General features: G+C 38.2%; 1 protein-coding gene across 1 annotated transcript; it reads left to right on the forward strand.

The window, feature by feature from the left end:
• Positions 1-1130: 1130 nt before the first annotated feature.
• LOC120634162 (telomere length regulation protein TEL2 homolog) lies at positions 1131-19789 on the forward strand. The gene is made up of 11 exons (XM_039904586.1): positions 1131-1298; positions 5462-5663; positions 6520-6648; positions 8183-8291; positions 9706-9825; positions 10836-10926; positions 11541-11692; positions 13113-13263; positions 13599-13747; positions 14780-14920; positions 16986-19789. Exons 1-11 carry the CDS (start codon positions 1249-1251, stop codon positions 19715-19717), a joined length of 4026 nt encoding a protein of 1341 aa, XP_039760520.1. The 5' UTR covers positions 1131-1248; the 3' UTR covers positions 19718-19789.
• The last annotated feature ends 553 nt before the right edge of the window (positions 19790-20342 follow it).

Raw genomic sequence — 20342 nt, forward strand, 5'->3', positions numbered from 1 at the left:
TATATGGGAGAAAAGTTGAAAAAGTGTCCAGTTGTTGCGCTAAATTACAGTTCAAAAATCCTCCACAATGGCGCTGGTGGATGCACAGGGTATGGTATGAATGTAGCAATCGTAGATGAATTGAAGTATGCCGAATTAAAAATTTAATGTCATTATCGACTAAAGTAGTTAATTATTGAGAATTTCAACAACTTACGTTGTACAATATATTGTGGTAAATATAACCTTACTTCCTTGTATCTCCATACTTCCTTGTTTATTTTTCAAGCCTACTCTAACAATATTTATATTTGGCGCTTCTTTTAAGAGTTACCCTGATGCAAATGTGGCGCCATCCTAATTTAATACATTTTGACGACACTTTTTCATATACACAGATAACTCTCCTTACCTCTACCCTCCATAATTCCTTCTACAACTAATCAATATCATACATCTGTGGACTCGAATTGAGTTGCCAGCTTCTAAAATACGTCTTATATTTTGTTTATACAAGAATTTTTTTACAAGTTAAATTAAATTAAATTGAATATACACTTTTATAAAATAATTATTGTAAATATATGAAATGTTTCGTTTTCGTTTCACATGTTAAACCTGAAGGTGTATGAGATAAATATACAATGAATGCAAGCGTCTACATAATTATTGGAAGCAAAAACGTAGAAGTCTTCTTGAAAAATAAATATCTAGTACAACCTCAAGATGCTGAATTTCTGTAAATTCCAATAGGCTGTCTTTATTATTATTTTTATTTAAGTTTGAGGAAGCAATGTTTTCTTATCTCCATACTGCATGGATTATAGGGTAAAAGCTCAGATGAAGAAGCCACAAAATAATATATTTTATAAGTTATATTAAACGTATGTAGATATAAAGCTGATATTTTTTATACAACAGATGCATTTTTGTATACCGCTGGTCATACTTGAAAGAAGCTTTTTTGAATTATTGCAGATGATCATGGTTGTATATTATCACGCTATATCCTAATCCCATATTTAATTATGGTCCGTGGCTAATCCACGAAGAAATGTTATTAACAATTATTATTTCTAGATTTCTTTTTTTGTAGATTTTTTGGATTGAATTTATATTTAGTAGACTAGCAACATTTTGAAACTCGCCATTTTGCGAGAATGTCAGCCAAATCATCAACCCGAGTTTTTATATAAAAAATTTATGTTATTTTACGTGAAATTACTGTGATTTAGTTTTTGTAATAACACACAACGACCGTGCAGTGAAATGGATCGATTTATAAGCATGTGGAAGGTCCGGGAGCTGGCGGATAAGGTGTAAGTGGGCACAATATTTTAGACGATTTTATGTAAATTAACATCCTTCACAATAAAACTGGTTATTTATAGATTTATTACCCTAATTGAACGAATATCTACACGCTTTTTCAAATTGTTTACTTTTGACTTGTTCGTGAAAATAATCACAACATCTTCAATAATTTTTTCTCACTGACGAAGTATTTTCTTATCACTTTTAAACATTGAAATTGATTAAGGATCATGATAAGACACAGATTTAACCGGTTTTGACCTATTTGTGTATAAAACTCGAAATTTATTCAAAGATGCTCAGATATTACTTAAAAGTTGTACCATTACGAAAAAAATCCTAAAGGGGTTTGTAGGAATGTGACGTCATTAGCTAAGTGATTTTAAATCAAAATAAAAGACTAGAACTTGTTGAACTTTTGAGCTGAAGGAACATAGCGCATGAGGTTAAGTCCACTGTACGATAGAACTTGATTGCAATCTTCCTTATCTGTACATGATGATGGAGGGTAAGATGAAAGTGGGGTAACCTGAGGGTAATGGTATTAATAGACTAGGTTAATATGAGATTTATCTTTTTATAAGTGTAAAGCGGTGATAGCCCAGTGGGTAGGAGCTTAGGTTCTCAAAGGCCAGCTTGGTGGACTATGGCCTTAGCCCCTTCTCATTGTGGAAGGAGACCTGTGTCCTGTAGTGGGCCAGTAATGGGTTGATATGATGAAGTCTAAAGATTGTTTTAAAATACATGTAATACATTGATGTTACTAATACATTGATGAATTTCTTAATGGCAAGGTTGCTTGGAACCAAGTTGTCTGCTTTCAACATTATGATAAAAAATGAAAAATTGGTCACTAGAAAAAATAAATACCTTAAGCCACAGACGCAAAGCCCAATGTCTCAAGACAGAGTTGCAGCTAAAAAAGAAAGAAGTAAAAAAAAAAAACTAGAAGATAATGGTTTAACGGGGGCACGAAATATAATTATTGCAGTTCCACTGAGCCATGACAACAGAGCACAATCTTAGTGTATTACATATTACACTGTACCATACACATCAATGCAATGATTTATAAGTTGTAAAATTATGTTGGAAAAGAGCAAATGCTAAGGTTTGTACCTGCTTTTACTCGGTAGAATTTGCCTTTCAAACTGGTGGTAGAGTCACTACAAACAGACATAATTGATGAGACAAAAATTATCATAATTATTTACAGCCAAACCAAAAACCACCCAAAATAGTGTTAAATGCTACAGTTAAGGTTTTTTGAGATATTTACAACCTACCGGTACATAACAGAATTGTTCAAATAATTACTTAATTTGATCAACTGCTGCCAAATTTCAGAATGTAGTAATTATTTTTTTATCACTTTTGTAGGAAACATCAATTATTTTGAATATAGCCTAGAGTTACTGCAGATAAGATACATGTAAGGAAATCACAGTTATTTTTTTTATCATATAAAGTGGACATGTACAACTCAAATAACTTTTTATTGATTTAATACCTATGTAAACCAAGCAAACATTTTTTGGGAACTAATTGTTTTGAGAGTGAGAGTTTCATACATGATGAGTTAATAAACTATATTATTATTGTTTGCAAATTGATGGTTCTGCTCAAACAATGGTTGTAGCAGTATATCTACGTTACATACTTACAATGGTCTCATAAAACATTGTTCAACCTAGTAAGGTCTATATTATGAAAACTAAATGTTGGCAGCAATGTGGTCTGCATTCTTTGGGGACTAATTGCTTTGCTGAGCTGAAATGTATCCTCTTTTTGTCATCTGGGTGCATAAGTAATAAAGATTAATTTTAAGGGTTCCATACCCAAAGATGGCCTACAGCCTACAGGACATTACTTAGCCTCTACTTTCTTTCCGTCCAGTTTGTCAGCGGGCTGTATCTAATGGACTGTAATAGCTATTTTTATTTAGTGTAATTGCAACAAATTTTAAACTTCATCATATCAACCCACTACCGGGTCTACCGGTTCACTACAAAGCATGGGACTCTTCTTAGAATAAGAAAAATTTTCCTGCATTCTATAAAGCGGACAACCATTTATGCAGAAAGATGGTCAAGAATAACAGTATTTATCGCTGTGAAGAAATACATAGAGGTAGGTAGTAGAACTACATGTTGCTCGCGACTTCGTCCTGCGCCTGGTTTTGTTTTTAAATAGAATAGAATATAATAAATTTTATTGTTTTAACTGTGTACACATGTTGTAAGTGGGAATAGTTCCAACAGTTTGCCACTTTCTTGCGTGCAATTTTCTTAAATATTTAGAGTTTATTAATTAATATTAACAAATTAATGTAACACTTAAAATTTTAAACTTTAGAAACGAACTAAGAACTCTCACACAAATATATACGCCTTACATATTTTAAGTTGCATACCTATTCTTAAAAAGTAATCGGAATTTGGGTGTAGTTTTCATAAACTTTTTAAACTCGCGACTACTTCAACGTTAAATATCCGATTGGAATGAATAAAATAGTATTTGACTGCTATATAAATACCTTTGGTGATGAAACTATTTATTTGAATAAGAAGTAATACTGCAATACTAATGTAACCCACTTTTGTTTCTACCGGCGATCTTGTAAAATTTTATAAGACAATTCGCTATTACGACTTAACTATGATAGTTAGATATGTTCTCTCGCCGACTTCTTTGTAGGTAAAAATGGTAACTTAAATCATAAAACACATAATTTTTATGTATCATCAATAGTTTTCTTAGCACATGGTTGCCTGGCACAAATCGCTTCGCTAAGGCCGCCTTTTGTATTCTATTATTTCCACTTCCGTTTTTGTGTTTCTCTTTTCGTCCTTTATTTTCCTAACTGTGTACAAGAGTTTAAATAAAAAAATCCATCTCTCCCAATTTCTTTGCAAAATATATTATTATAGCCTATGTTACTTCATGATAGTTTCGCGAAGATATAGTGAAAATCGTTCCAGTATTTTCGGAGCCTATGGGGTACAAACAACCAAAAAAAAATTTTTCCCGCTTAATAATATTAGTATAGATTTGTTAAGTCCTTTTAACCATAATTAAGACCACTCAGCAGCACGTGTTGTGCTCTGCAGTTTTCGACTTGGGTCAACTTTGCTCACTGAACAATTAATAGAAGAAGTCACAAACATGCGAAAGCCGTACATATTTGGCTTGTTCAAAACGTTTAAAGTTTCCCAACATCTCTGTAGCCTTGATTGCTTCTTTCTTGAACGCCGCTTGCGTAATGTTTTTTTTTTTTTTTCGCAATATGGTAATTATAAGCCATTATATGGAAAGGTCTGCTTCTGATATATGGACTAACGGGCAATTAATATTGTTTTAGGGGCGTTCGTAACCTAACCTTACGTTGAAGAGAGGGGAGGTCTGGGCAAATATCACGCAATTTTTTTTCTGATTGGAACAAAAAAAAATACTATTTTGGTCTATTTAATCTAGATTGTACATGCTTAAGATTTAATTTTAAATGCAATCGTAATACGATTCAGATCATTCGCATATCATTCAATAATTTCATTCATACTTCGACGTTATAAATCTACTGACTGTCAAACCACCATATTTGTTTTATACCATTTATTTTTTTCTTTTTTCAATAAAAATTCAACGCGTTTACGTAAGAAACCCACATTTTGAAAATTCTCACGTGAGATTGGGGGATGGGGGAGGGGGTTAAATATAATCTCACGACATCTCACCACGTAATTTACTGACGCCCCATTTGGCGATTTCTATTAAGAATTTTTTAGTAGAAAGTCAGATCACTCCTTCTGTCATTCCGTTTGACTGCTCTTCCTTTGTATTTTAATTTTTAATCAATACTCGGAAAATCATTCGTATAACCCGCACCGTTAAAGAATAGATCTCATACATACGCACAACCAGTGGTGTGCATATGTCTCGTATATAATGTTAGAGTTATAATATTTTTTATAACATTTACAATGCCTATCCTTAAGTTTTTTATAACTCGTAGTGGTGATTTTCAATGCACGCCACTGCGTACAACATTCGCTCGTATATTTTGCGAAGGACCGCGTTTATAAATCTTTTCTTTAATGGACATATGTTCTCGAGGTGAGTTTTTTTTCAATAAGCCGTATTATTTATCTGCGGGTTTCCATTGTCGCAGCACCAACGTGGTGATGAACTACACGGAGGTGGAGGGCAAGGTGCGCGAGGCCACGTCGGACGAGGCGTGGGGGCCCACGGGCCAGCAGATGCAAGAGCTGGCGCTCGCCACGTTCACGTACGAGCACTTCCCCGAGGTGATGTCCATGCTGTGGCGCCGCATGCTGCACGACAACCGCGCGCACTGGCGCCGCACCTACAAGGTGAGGTGTGAACTGCGCAAAGCTGAGGTTTAGGCGCACGAGGCCACGTCCGAGGCGTGGAGCCAATAAGCTAAATAAAAATATGATGTCCGCTTTTTGGGCAAGAAATCACATTGTGCCTGAAGTGAAGGCCCACAGTTTAGTATGTCTCGTGTACCGAGTGTCGTACTAAACATGACTCAAGTGCCTATTATGCAAGTACGTCTCGTATCTGTATACAGGTCGCAAGTGTCTTTTATGCAAGTTTAGAACGTCTCGTATATAGGACCCAAGTGACAAGTGTATTTTATGTGATATTAGTACATCTCGTATACTGGTCGTAAGTGTCTTTTATGCAAGATTAGTACATTTGACGGCCGAGTGGCGCAGCGGGCAGCGACCCTGCTTTCTGAGTCCAAGGCCGTGGGTTCGATTCCCACAACTGGAAAATGTTTGTGTGATGAACATGAATGGTTTTCAGTGTCTGGGTGTTTATCTGTATATTATAAGTATTTATGTGTATTATATTCATATGAAATATTCATCAGCTATCTCAGTACCCATAACACAAGCCTGTGTGTATTGTCGTAGTAGGTATATTTATTATTATTTATTATTTATTTATCTTGTATACAGAGTGCAAGTCCCATTTATGCAAGTTTAGTACGTCTCGTATGAACGTCGCATCTTGCCGAGTACGTTTAGTTATGAAACTGCCGCGTAATAAGCGAGTACTCGGCCCATCACTAAAAGCATGTCTTTATGTCAATCAAAGTTTGCCTCTAAGAGATTGCTTGCAGCAATAAGGCTGCCTTTACATGGCAACAATATTCGAGGCCTTTTTTCGTCTTCTAATGTTCTGCGTTTCATTTCGCAGTGTCTACTGCTTCTCAGCTACTTGGTGCGCAACGGGTCGGAACGTGTGGTGACGTCGGCGCGGGAACACATCTACGACCTGAGGTCGCTTGAGAATTACACGTTTGCGGACGAGCTCGGCAAAGATCAGGTGAGCATAACGTCGACATGTGCTAGATGGGGTATTGAGATACCACCCATAGAAGTGTACATAAAATAATATTTAAATAATTCACATAAATTACAAAAATAGATAATTAATAATAAATTAAATAGATATACTTACTTTATATACGTACACAAATAATAGAATACACTTATAATGGCCATAAAGATGCCAGAAAAGAGAAAAAAAGAGAGAAAATAATAATAAATGTACTACGGCAATACGCACATCGCCATCTATCCCCAAAGTAAGCGTAGCTTGTGTTATGGGTACTAAGATGATGATCAATAATTTTACGAATAATTAGCTGTCCCGGCGAACTTCGTACCGCGGATAATTTTTCTTTTAATGAATGTTAAATTTTAATACTCATTATTCTATTCCGGTCTAAGAGAAATCCAAAAAATCAAATATCATAAAAATTGGTCCAGCCGTTCTTGAGTTATAAATGGTGTAACTAACACAACTAGCTGTCCCCGCGACTTTCATTTCGCCTTAATATATTTTACATCTCAATGCCTTTATAATGTACAATACGTAAAACTCATCTTACTCCGGACCTCTCTGTAGGTCACATCAACCGTTTTACGATTAGGTACAGACAACATGAAGTGCGCTGTCATTTGTGTTTTGTTACTAATGAACGGCTTGATAAAAAATGAATTTTAATACTTATTATCGTATTCCGGACTAACAGGAATCAAACAAATCAAAAATAATTAAAATTGGTCCATCCGTTCTCAAGTTATAAATGGTGTAACTAACACGACTTTGTTTTATAAATATAGATATACATAAATACTTATAAAATACAGATAAACACCCAGATACTGAAAAACATTCATCACAATGAAATAAAAAAGGAAATTATAAAATACAAATACTACTAAGGTGGTTTTTTAGGTAATGATTTACTTGAATATGGGAAGAGACGTGGGAGAGCATTCCATAATCTTACAGCTTCAATTGAAAAAGAATTGGAATAGATATGAAAGCGTCTTTATTTAATTACTTTAAACGCACATAACTTAATAAAGTTACAGGTGCTGGGATTATAATTTTATTTTAATTTGATTGAAGTCTTAAGTAATGTAATTGAATTGTTATAATTATGTTTTTGTTTCTGTTTTTATTTTTTTTATTTTTGTTCTCGTTTTAATCTGCTATGTATTTAATTAGTGTAATTGGTGCACTAATTGAATAAAAAAATCATCAACCGGGCCACTACAGTGCTTTTTAAGTATTTTTCACAACAATTTTAAGTTTTTTTTTTTGAGTTTGTAGGCACTAGATCCGGCTGGTTTAGGTCATAGCTTGATGGATCTTACAGCTCATACTCTCATCTCTTCCTAATCGTTTTTTCTCTTTCTAACTGACATTCTAGTTTTTTATTCGCAAGCTGTGGCAGTCTCTAATTGGGTCTACAATTTAACATTAGTATGTTTTTCATTTTCTGTTTCATTTCTGTTTCTGTGAGTTATTGTGAATAAATAAATTAATGTTCAAAAACTTCTCGCAGGGTATAAATGTAAGGCACAAGGTCCGCGAGCTGATCGACTTCATACAAGACGATGAGAGACTTAGAGAAGAGAGGAAGAAGGCAAAGAAGAATAAAGACAAATATATAGGTGAGTGACATTGCCTTAAATTCAAAATTTCTTTTTTCATGTAGGCAGGTATCACAGGCACTTATGAAGCGTTCATACATATATGTTAACATAATTGTAAAGCTAAAGCTACAAGGGTTCCAAACGCGCCCTGGTCTAAGAAGAGCCCACAACAAACTTAGCTGGGTAATTTTTATTAATTTTTTTTTGTTATCACTATCTCACGGTAAATTTATATTGAGCATGAAGTTAGAGCAATTCACACCCATGCTTTTTTATTGTTTACGTTCCATTCCGCACTTGGCCAGCGTGGTGGACTACAGCCACTACTCTTCCCACCATGAGAAAGGGTAACCCTTCTCATGGTGGGAGGGGACCCGCGCTCTGTAGTGGGCCGGTAATGGGTTGATTGCATTACTAAAGACTTCAATCAAATTAAAAAAAAAATAGAATCCCAGCAAGCACCTCTAACTTTTCTAAGCTATGTGCATTTTAAGTAATTAAAATATCACTTGCATCAACGGTGAAGGAAAACATCGTGAGGAAACCTGCATGCCTGAGAGTTCTCCATAATGTTCTCAAAGGTTGGAGTCCACCAATCCGCACTGGGCCAGCGTGGTGGACTGTGGCCTTAACCCCTTCTCATTGTGGGAGGAGACCCGTGCTCTGTAGCGGGTTGATTTGATGATGATACATAGACATTTTTTTTTTTTTATTACACTGCAAGTTAGTCTGCAATCTCACCTGGTACTTAGTGTAAGTGATGATGCAGTCTAAGATGGCAGCGAGCTAACATGTTAGGGAGTATAGTATAGTAGTCATACCCCTAATCGGTTTCTACGCGACATCTCACCGGAACACTAAATCGCTTAGCGGCACGTCTTTGTCGCTAGCGTGTTAACTAGCCACGGCTAAACCCGACGCTCGATTGGCGCAGTTGGCAGCGACCCTGCTTTGCCTAAGGCCGTGGGTTCGATACCCACTACTGGAAAATGTTTGTGTGATGAGCATGAATGTTTTTCAGTGTCTGGTTGTTTATATATGTATATTCTAAGTATTTTATTTATAAAAAAATATTCATTAGTCATCTTAGTACCCATAACACAAGCTAAGCTTACTTTGAGGCTAGATGGCGATGTGTGTATTGTCGTTGTATATTTTATATTATTTAAAAAAATAAAATAAAAAAAAACCTCCCACCAGGAAAATTCAGAAATTGTAAATTCCCAAATTGGCCCTGCGGGGAATCGAATGCGGGACCTGCTACTTGAATTCACAGCGCTCACCGTTGCGCCAGGGAGGTCTTTACATTGTTTAGTTACATTGTTTAGTTTAAAAAAAAAAAAAAAAGTAGTTTAACCATCTGCTGTAACTTACAGCTAACTGGAGTGGTTAAAGAAGAACAGGTTAAGGTACAAGTCACTTTCGTTCGCAGGGATGTCGTCGGAGGCCGTTGTGATGGGCTCCCGCACCGGCGCGGGCGGCATGGCGGGCTTACGCGGCGGCGGCGGGGCGGGGGGCTGGGGGGAGTACAGCGACCGGAGTACCGGATGGGGTGCGTACTTCGATTTAACTGTTGGGCTCTTAACAATTATTCACTGTAAAGTCAATTCGTAATCTCTACTCATAATAATTGTTAAACTTCATAAGCGTTAAAAGTTGATCATAGTATGATTTTGATTTTGAACAAAATGCCTATAGCCATAATGTACCATTATTGAAATCCAAGGCAAAATTATGTGACTGGTTGGGTTGATAAATGCTATTACTCGAAAGAGTTCTTGGATAATAAAATATAATTTATTTTGGTACTAATTTAATTTATATGTTATTTTTTAATTGACATTATAAATGTATTATTCCATACAGTGAAATTAATGAGATTTTCAATGCCAATGCCGTTTACAGAACCGTGATAGGTGGTTTGGATTTATTTTATGCGCACGTCGCATTTCTCTGAAAAGTGACGTGTTAATATCTTTATTTTATCAACAAACACGTATACATTTCATGAGTGTGAAGCCTTGTCTCCTGCGGTAGTTTAAACTGTGTTACAGGAGGCAGTGTCTTCCCTATATCTATGGTCTTATTAACAAACGTTTGACAATTTAACAGGCAAAACTATATAAAGGAAAAAAAATATATCAATTCTTGAGGCGGGTGCTTAGGTACACTGAATGATGAAATATAAAAGAAAGTAGGTAGAAAATTACGTAATAGTTGTGACAACTGACATTCTGATTGATAAAGGGTTAAGATGCTTAGCAATTTTTTCATTGTAAAGTCAACATCTCCTGCGGATGCTTCGGTGTCGGAGCGAAACGTGCGTAGTGCGTGCGCGTGCGCGTGCGCGTGCGTTTGGCGTGGAGTATAAAGATTGAAGTAATTATAAATTACTCCATACAGATTCTCCTACTTATCTCGGAGTATAGCAAATTAAGCTTAGTTTTCACAATACATCATGGAATTCCGCAAAGTAAAAAAAAAGATTTGCTTCTCAAATTTTTGCTTCTCTCCAAATAGTAGGTATTTTATTAAAAAATGTAATGACATTTCTCTTTGCAGATGACTCTAAAGAAAGGAATGACGAAGAAGAATATGAGAGAGAGGACTCTGATGGGGACTATAGTCATAGCGGACACGGGAAACCACAGAAGTGAGAATAATCTATACTTCTCTATTAATATTATAAATGTGAACGTTTTTATGGATGTCTCTGATACAATCACGCCAGAATGTCGGAACGACCTGAATGTCATTTAGCACACATATAGATTATAGTCTGGAATAACATATAGGCTACTTTTTATACAGAAAAAATAAACGGAGTAACTCGTAAACTAATTTATCCCAAGGAAACGTGGGAGAGATTAGCTATGTTTTTTCACAGAGCAAGCAGTGTCAGTTCAGGGATTTAGACTTATTCATCAATTTCTAAGCGAACGAAGTCGTATGCAACAACTAGTATAATCCCGTCGATTAAAGACACTAAAAAACACGTAAATGTAGTGTTTGTATGCTCATTGGCCTGTGCCAAAGAGCATAACCTGATATACCTGTGTAAGTTGGGTAAGGCATACAGCTGTTGTTGCATTGAGTCCATTTGATAATTTTGCCATCAGGTTTACCGTCTGCTTGGTCCGTGAGTTATAACTATTAGAAAAGTTATGTTGGTATGTTCATTGGCATAGTGAGGTTAAGTTTATTTTCTCTGTGCGTTTATATCGCATCGCACACAGTCGTTGTATTGTATCTTTTTTTCAATTCCAGAGAGAACGTGTACCGCGACGCGGAAGTGATCGCGGAGAGTCCGCCGCGCAGCGAGCGACCGCGTGTAGAGCGAGACGGCAAAGCGCTCAACATAAGCTTGCGCAGCCCCGCGCGGCAAAAGCCCGCCACGCCCGTCAAGAAAATCGACCTGGGTGAGAGCGTCATATGCTGTAGTATAGAAATCAAAACTGACCACGAAAGCAATGGCGTGCATACAAGCATAAATACAGTGCATATCCCCCCCACGAGCTTCAGAGAGGCGCGATCCCGGGCGTCTAACAAAGCCAACAAGAGGGACATGCCGTGGTTGTTTTAAGTTTGGGTATACCCCTTTAGAGGGGGGAGTCCCACATAACCTCCGTCCTGCCCAAGGGAGGTAGCAATAAAGTTTTGGCACCGCGCCAAAAAAAAAAGGCCTACTTTATGAGCACTTTTGAAACATCAAGTATGTATGTTTGTAGTGACTCTTCTACCGAAAGGATAATAATAATAATAATAATAATAAAGCTTTATTTACATTCCTTACAATTAAGTATCTTACTGGCTAAATATAATAGAGTTAAATACAATTTTCCTTAATCCTAAATTCTTATTTTCTATTTTAATGTTTATGTACTTATACTATCTAATTTACGTAAGGACCGCCAGCGGCGGTAAAAGCCTCCTCCATATTTTTCCATTTGCACCTGTCCCTTGCAAGAGTACTCCATGTCTTACCCGCAACTTTCGCGATGTCGTCCTCCCATCTTTTCAATGGCCTACCGGGTCTTCTCTTCCAATCCATGGGATGCCAGTTGGTAACAATTTTTGTCCATCTACTATCTTGACATCTTTGAATGTGACCCGCCCATCTCCATTTAAGTTGCATAATTAGCTTTATGGCGTCTCTTGCTTTGGTCTCTCGTCTTATATCAGAGCACCTAATGCGGTCTTTTAGTTTAAGGCCAACTATACTCCTCTCCAAACCTCTTTGACATGTCCTTATTTTTTTCAATGTCCTGATTGAGAGAGGCCAGGACTGGCATGCATAGGTAAGACATGGTAATATACACGTCTCTAGCGCTTTTGTTTTTAATCTTATTGGTAAATTTCCTTTAAAAATTTCCTTCATGCTCCAATATTTTTTCCATGTATTGGTGATTCGTCTATCTATTTCTTTGTCAATAGAGTTTTGGAATGAGATCAGATGACCAAGATAGATACATTCTTCTACGTATTCTATAACTTTCGATTGTATTTGTATCTGACTGCATGTGGAGTTTGTGATAATTTTCGTTTTTTCTTGATTTATAAGCAGACCTACATATACTGTAGACCATCTGAACTTTCAGAAAATAGTACTATGTCGTCCGCAAACCTCAGGTGTGACAAGAAGCTACCGTATATCTTTAGCCCGACGTTGTCCCAATTAACTCAGTAGTCCAAGAAACTCAGTAGTTGCTCTTTAAGGACCATTCCACCCTATTCCCCACGTTGAGAAACAGGTATACTGGTGTCCCGGCAGCATCCCCCCCGAAATCTACCAGTTTTCGTATCAGTGGGCATTACTCACGCAGTAGCGCATGCTTCCAGGCGCCGCGGCGTCGTACGGCAAGGCGGCGCCGGCGGCGAGCGCGCCCACCACGCACAAGTCGCAGGAGCTACTAGACGACCTATTCAAGACGTGCGCCGCGCCCTCGCCCACGCCCACGCACGACGCCCACGAAGACGACTTCGACCCCCGGTACGTTTATTGTAAAATAGCTAAATAGCACTATACGTTAGCCCTTGGTAAGTGATAATGTAGATGGTAGCGGGCTAACCTGTTAGGGAGTATATGGTAGTTATACCCCTAATCGGTTTCTGTGCGACATCGCACCGGAACACTAAAACGCTTAGTGGCACGTCTTTGTCGGTAAGGCGGTAACTAGCCACGGCCGAAGCCTCCCACCAGACCAGAGGTATAACCATGCAATAAGGTCCACGTTAGGAGCAATTGTGATTTTCTGTACTTTTCAGCGTAAAGTATGCTATAATATAGAAAAAAATACATGTACTTATGATTGTATTGTTTTCCAGAGCCGGCGAACCCAAGCCGGTGGCGAAGCCCGAGCCGGAGTTCGGGGACTTCGCAAACGCCTTCGGAGCACCCCAGGAGGCTCCGGTTGATAGCTTCGCGGACTTCGCCGCCTTCGACAACAACAACGTCACCGTGGCCCCACCGCCTGGTATGAACGAATGAATGAATGAATGAATGACCATAGATAAAAGAGCCGGTTAGATAGAGAATTGGAGGCTTCGGCCGTAGCCTAGCTACCAACCCCAACGACAAAAGCATGCCGCTATGATATGTAGCGATCAGGGGTATGAGCTTAACATAACTGCCATACCCCTAACAGGTTAGTTACCATCTCAGACCGTATCATCACTTACCATCAGGTGAGATTACAGACACTTTTAGTGAAATAAAAAAAAACTGAGTTATCTTTTTCAGACAGCCAAAGGTAAAAAAGAAAGACGCATAGTAGGTGGTATATATTTTTGAGGAGTATTATGAAAATTAAGCTTAATTTGCTATAGTCCGCGAAAAGCACGAGAATCTGTGTGGTGTAATTTATTTTATTTTATTTTATTTATTTATTTAAGGGACAATCAACAGGTTACAACAACAACTCTTAAAAACTAAACAAAAAATGAAAAAAACATATAAATGTAATATTGTAGACCCACTTAAAAACTGCCACAACTTGCAAATACAAAACTATATTGTCAGTTAGGAGAAAAAACGATTAAGAGAGACATGAGAGTACTTACAAGCTGTAAGATCCATCAGGCTGTGACATAAGCTTGACGAATCTGCACCTAAATTCTTCAATCCGTATACTCCACACCAAACAAATCTACCTAACTGAGAATGTATATATAATCCATCTATCTTACTGAGAAGTGTAAACCGTGAATAGAAGAGAAATGAAAACAGAATAGTTAGTTTAAAAAACCGGCCAAGCGCGAGTTGGACTCCCGCATTAAGTATCCCGTACCATTATAAATAAATAAATAAATACACTACGACAATACACACATCACCATCTAGCCCCAAAGTAAGCGTTGCTTGTGTTATGGGTACTGAGATGACTGATGGATAATTTATGAATAATATACACAAATACTTGGTATATACAGATTAACACGCAGCACTGAAAAACGATCATGTTCATCACGCATTACGTATTTACGTTATTACGTTTTTTTATTTCCAGCGGCCTCGGCATCGAACCTAGACCTCTTAAGCGAGCTAAGCGCCCCGCCCACTTCGCCTCCGAGCTCGATGGGATTCGACCTGGACTCGCTCTCCGGACAGTTCGCGACCGCTAGTTTGGCACCCACCTTACAGCCCACCGGTGAGTACGAACCCACCACTCCATAACACATTGCCGCTTTACGTGAATGATGACACTGTCCGCAAGGCATGCTTTACGAGAGTCGTTTTTAAATCCATCCTGATATTAGAAGCTGTCTCGTTGGTCCAGTGGTTAGCATGCACGATTACGGATCACGAGGTCTCGGGTTCGAATATTGTTTCGGCCCAAAAATGTTACATTACCCCTGCCTCGGTAAGCACGTAAACCGTCGGCACATTACACTAACATGCGACAATAATAGTTGAAACCCACCATTCCGAATATTAGCAGCGTGGTGGGTTTATGTTTTTAAACTCTTATCCTACGAGTATTAGAGAGGAGTCCTGCGCCAAGAAGTGGACTAAACATAACAAAGGTGAGGTTTTTTTTAAGTGTACGGGAATGGTTTCCGGAATACAAAGTAACGTACGACCGTTAGAGTAAGTCTAGCATGCACGCCATGAGATGAGTATCTCTACCCGTTTCTCGTATTTCTCCTATAGCGATAGACGAGATAATGAGTGGATATAGTTTTGTCGTGGTGTGCATGCTAGTCCTACAGAATGCGAGCTATCTCAGTGCCAAATTCTATCAAGATCGTTGCAGTCGGAGTTGAATATACATAACAGATAAACAGGTTTCGCGTTTATAATATTAGCACGGATTAGCATGGATTCAGTGTTGTACTCATACTTGATTATAGTCGAGCCCGCCAACCCGCTTAGGAAAAGAGTGATGAGTTCATGCTCCAAATCTCTCTTGGGAGTTTTCTTCCCAATCTAAGGACGCTGAGGATGATTTATTGATGCTGCCAATTGTATTAAGGGAGTATTTTCATTGCTCGATAACTCCCACATGAAAAAAAAAAAAATTTTTTTTTCCTTTGCGCAATGTATGGTGGTCTTACGGTTATAGTACCATCGGGATGTTCCGGTCTCGATCCTCGGTAGAATTTAGTAATTGTTAATTTCCGAATTTTCTCTGGTGGCTTCGGCTGTGGCTAGTTACCACCCTACCGACGTACCAGGCGTTTTAGCGTTCGCGAAACCGATTAGTGATATTGGTTTAATATAACTGCCATATCCCTACATCATTTACCACTAAGTCGAATTGCAGTCAAGGGCTAACTTTTAGGTGAGAAAAAAAGGACAATACGTACGCGGGGAGGCCCCAAAGGGTTCGCTCAAAAAGGGGAATCCCCGCTGGCGGCGACCAATATAATTCACTGGGCGTTTTAGAAATTGCTCGCGAAATGTTTTCTATCGATTAGTGACTATGTTTGACTGATATACGAGTGTTTATGCATGCGTTCTACATATAACCCCCATCCCGAAAGCCTTCCTTACTGTCCAATGAAATGTCCTAAGACGCATTGTACTTCGGGACCTTTTCTAGTTTGCTCAGTTGATATCATGATATCGTGTTACATGCTTAGCGAAAGTTGCGAGCAGAGAATTCACCATTAATTTTTCATGACAATATTAACGTTTTAAAACTTTGCCCGTTTTATTTATTAATATTTTGAAATGAAGTGTTTTTATAATGCTGTAATTAAACGGACATATTGAAATCAAATTGTTTACTTAATAGTTTTCAGTAGCAATACTGGAATGTATCCAGTACCGGATTTAACGTTTTATTTAATTTATTGGTGGAGAATTTATATAAACGCGACGGTAATTCCCCTGTTAAAAAGTTTAAACATTATGTGTTCCAAATTCAAATACCGAACGAAAGCTCGAGGCGCTCTAATGACATAAGATTTAGGAGAAATACGTTCAGAACAAACTTAATATAAGCGGCCCTGGCTTCCAGTCTTTTTATTTGAGAACTGTACTTGACTATGCGTATACAAACCAAACAGGCGACCCGGGGCGATTTCCTCGGTTAGCCCCTTCCCCAAAAATATCCTATCCAAAAACACTCCCTGTATGAAATACATGTGACAAGTATTTATATTTGCTTCTTGTGCTCTGAGATCGCCTAGTTTTAAGTATAGCACGTAGACAAGTTGGTGTTTGATCATATTTACCTTTGGGCACATTCAGGAATTCTTTATTTTCAGGAGATGTGGTGCCACAGCCGCGCCCTGACCAACACCTGAAGCTCAGCATTTGGAACTTTATTGACATGCTGCGAGCTGTCGAGAGGGTTAAATCCGAGAACGATGTGTTAAATGTGTTGAGCTGCTTCGACAATGTCAAAGCGTATCTGCCCGGACCCCTGACGCTCCAAAAAGTTATGAGGGACGAGCACAAAGTCATGAAAACAGAAGTAATCGATTTGTATTCGGAGCTACTGGGTTCCGTTGTCAGGATTTTGCTGCCGCACTGGCCGTCGTTCAAAGAAGAAGTCATTTACCTATTTACGATAGAAGAAGGGTTCGAGATCAGTCATGAAATACTGTCCAATTTATGCGGGTTTCTAAAAAACGACAGGAATAACGTAGTTTTGGAAGCTCTGGCCGAAATTATTATGAAATATGCCAGAAGCGATGCAATCCTATCCGCCATACTGGACTGCAGTACTCATGTCTCGGACACGAATAAAATTGAAATTCAAGCGGAATGGGAAAACTATATCCAACTACTGGCAACATTGCCGGAGAGGGTGGCGAATAGATTAAAAACTAAAACGCCCAAAGAGTTTTCGTATGACAATTATTCCGTTGTACTCATATTCCATATTGTGCGATGCATTGATTTTATGTCGGAATGCAGTTTCCGAGAAGGCACACAATTCGACTTAACGTATTTGGCACTTCTAGTGTCCAAATTCATAATGCATTACAGTTTGAGTGACTCGAACGGCATTCATAAGTTGGTAGACATTCTCATCGCTTGGACGGATAATAATAATGCAGATTCATGCAAGTTTGTGAGGAGAAAACTAATTCAAACTTTGCTCAATCGAATAAACCGACAGGCGATCGATAAAATATCGGTCGTTATATTAAAAAGGTGCCCCATAAACTATAGAAACAGGGACCAATGCATACGGTATTTACTCGGAAATAATATAGACTCCAATAAAGATTGGCACGAAATATTGACTTTCAGAATACCATTCTACGTACGTCCAAAATGTTTCAGAGATACAATAATATCGGAAAATTTGATCTACTATGTATCGACGTGTAAAAATTCGCACAACATTCTGACGGAATTGGTTTTGAGGTTAGCCAAAGCCTGGTCGGATGTGCATCTGAGTAATATAGCTAATATTGATCATCACATGCACACCTCCCTTCTACTGGTGCTAGCCGTCAAATACCGCGTGGTTATATGGAAGCAGCGTAAAAGTTTTTGGGATCTGAACGATATAAAAAAGATCTTGTTCAAAGGAATGTCGAGACATCTAGATGTCATCGCCCAAGAGTTCAGATGTGTGGGAATGGCCACTGTGGAAATACTACTCAAATTGATTGTAGAAGTTGATGACACCGACAAAAAAGCAGTAGACTGTTTGAACTTTAATTTTGACGATTTAGGTAACCTTTGTATCGAACTATACGAAGCTTTGAAAAGTATAACGCAGAAATGTCTAATAGACGATAAGTTGAAAAAGCCAAATGTGAAGGTGAGAGTTATAAACGTGAAGGAAATATTGGATGAAATCGCTGATAAAATATCCGGGAGTATCGAGAAGCCGGTCCAGAACACGATAGTAACTTGCGCAGTCAAAGGCCCCGAGCAGACGAAAGAAATAGTCAAAACAATAATTTCGGCTAAACTAGATGCTTTAGGGAAGAAACAACACGTAGAGGAATTAGACTCGGACGATGATCTGCAGCCTTACGACATGAGCAATGATGTGTCAGTCGCAGCGAAGAAGAAACCCAATTACTTGCGAGATTTGGTAGAAATCCTCAACGACGGCACCGATCTAGAATCTTTCGAGGCCGCACTTACAAATTCCGAGGATCTAGTCAAACGACAACTCAAGAATGAGGACAAAAAGTTTGCCGTTGAGCTTCTAGACCTTTTCATACATTTAGAAGAAAAATTCCACATCGATAAATTCCTCAAGATAAAATCTGATACGGCTATTGCAATTGTGTGCAGCCACCCAGCTGTGTGTGCGAGACATTTGTGCAGAGAAATTCACGCCGACATAGGCAGATATTCGATTTCGACGAAACTATTCATGCTCGACGTTTTCACTGACGCCGCGGAAAGAATCGCCGGCATGAAAAAAACAGAGGAAATTTACGAAATTGAAACTCCCAATTTTGATCTGGAAACATCGAAAGAAGAGGTTTTACGGCAGCGTCTGCTTAGCAAGACCAGATATTTCCATTCGAAACAGCAACATCCTTTCTCGAAGGCCAAGAAAAATGATTTCGCCGCGGTCTCGGACCACTTTTTCTACCCACTAATAAGCGGTTTCGGCGATCGCCAGCTAACGTTGAGCCATCATAATACGAAGCAAGACGTGGACAATATACTACTACTGAGATATTTATCCGCTGTCGGCACTATTATAATTGCGTCGACAAATTGTCCGAGATGCTATGTCTACTGTCGAGAAATTCTCCAGATGGTGTTGTATTTGAGATTCACGCCCGATCCGAATATTCAGCTTTGCGTGATATCGTTGATCGCCTCTATAGTGATCGCTTTGCCCGAGTCGTTAGTCAAAGGGGAGTTCTATGACACGATAATGGAACTGTCCTCCTGGTTGGTCGACTTGTTAACTAACGTGGATGTAACTAACCGATTGGGCGGCTCGAACTCCGCATCAGTTGTTTATGCGGGTGAAGTTTTACGCTTGATCGAAAGTGTAATGGGAGATTAAACTGTACTTCTTATTTATCTAACAAATAAGTTTGTAATTAAAGAAGAGAAGAAAGATTTAGTTCCGCTGAAACTTTTTTATTCATGCACAAGTGTGCTATACGTTTTTCGACGATATTTACGATACGTAAATATTAAGTGATTTTTATTGTAACAAATGACTAAAAGCATAACGGTAAAACTATAACCACGGTGAGATGACAAGATTTTGCAAGAAGACTGCGATGATATTTTTGTTGCACTGTCTAAATTCTTGCTTAATTATTAGTAATAAGATGCAGATTGTTTAAAAATCGACCTAAAAACATCCTTTGATATCTTAGGTCTTGGGGTATATCTCTTAACATTGGAATGTTCATCTTCTAGCTTTGCCAACTAGTCCACTTTAAAGTTTTGACTTTGTTGAAATAGGTGTCATCTTAGGAGCGATTTGAATTAGAAATAAATATTTAGTTTATCTCATAAGAAATTGGGGAAATGATTAAACCTTATGAAGTATAAAAATGAATGGTAACAAAAATTCTAAGACGAAATAATTAAAAAACCTCTGCTGTACCCTCTGGTAGCATATTTAAAAAAAATGTTAAGACCAAACACGACACATCTGCAGTACGTATTCTGGGCTA

Source organism: Pararge aegeria, chromosome 23 (genome assembly GCF_905163445.1).
Source record: "Pararge aegeria chromosome 23, ilParAegt1.1, whole genome shotgun sequence".
NCBI lineage: Eukaryota > Metazoa > Arthropoda > Insecta > Lepidoptera > Nymphalidae > Pararge > Pararge aegeria.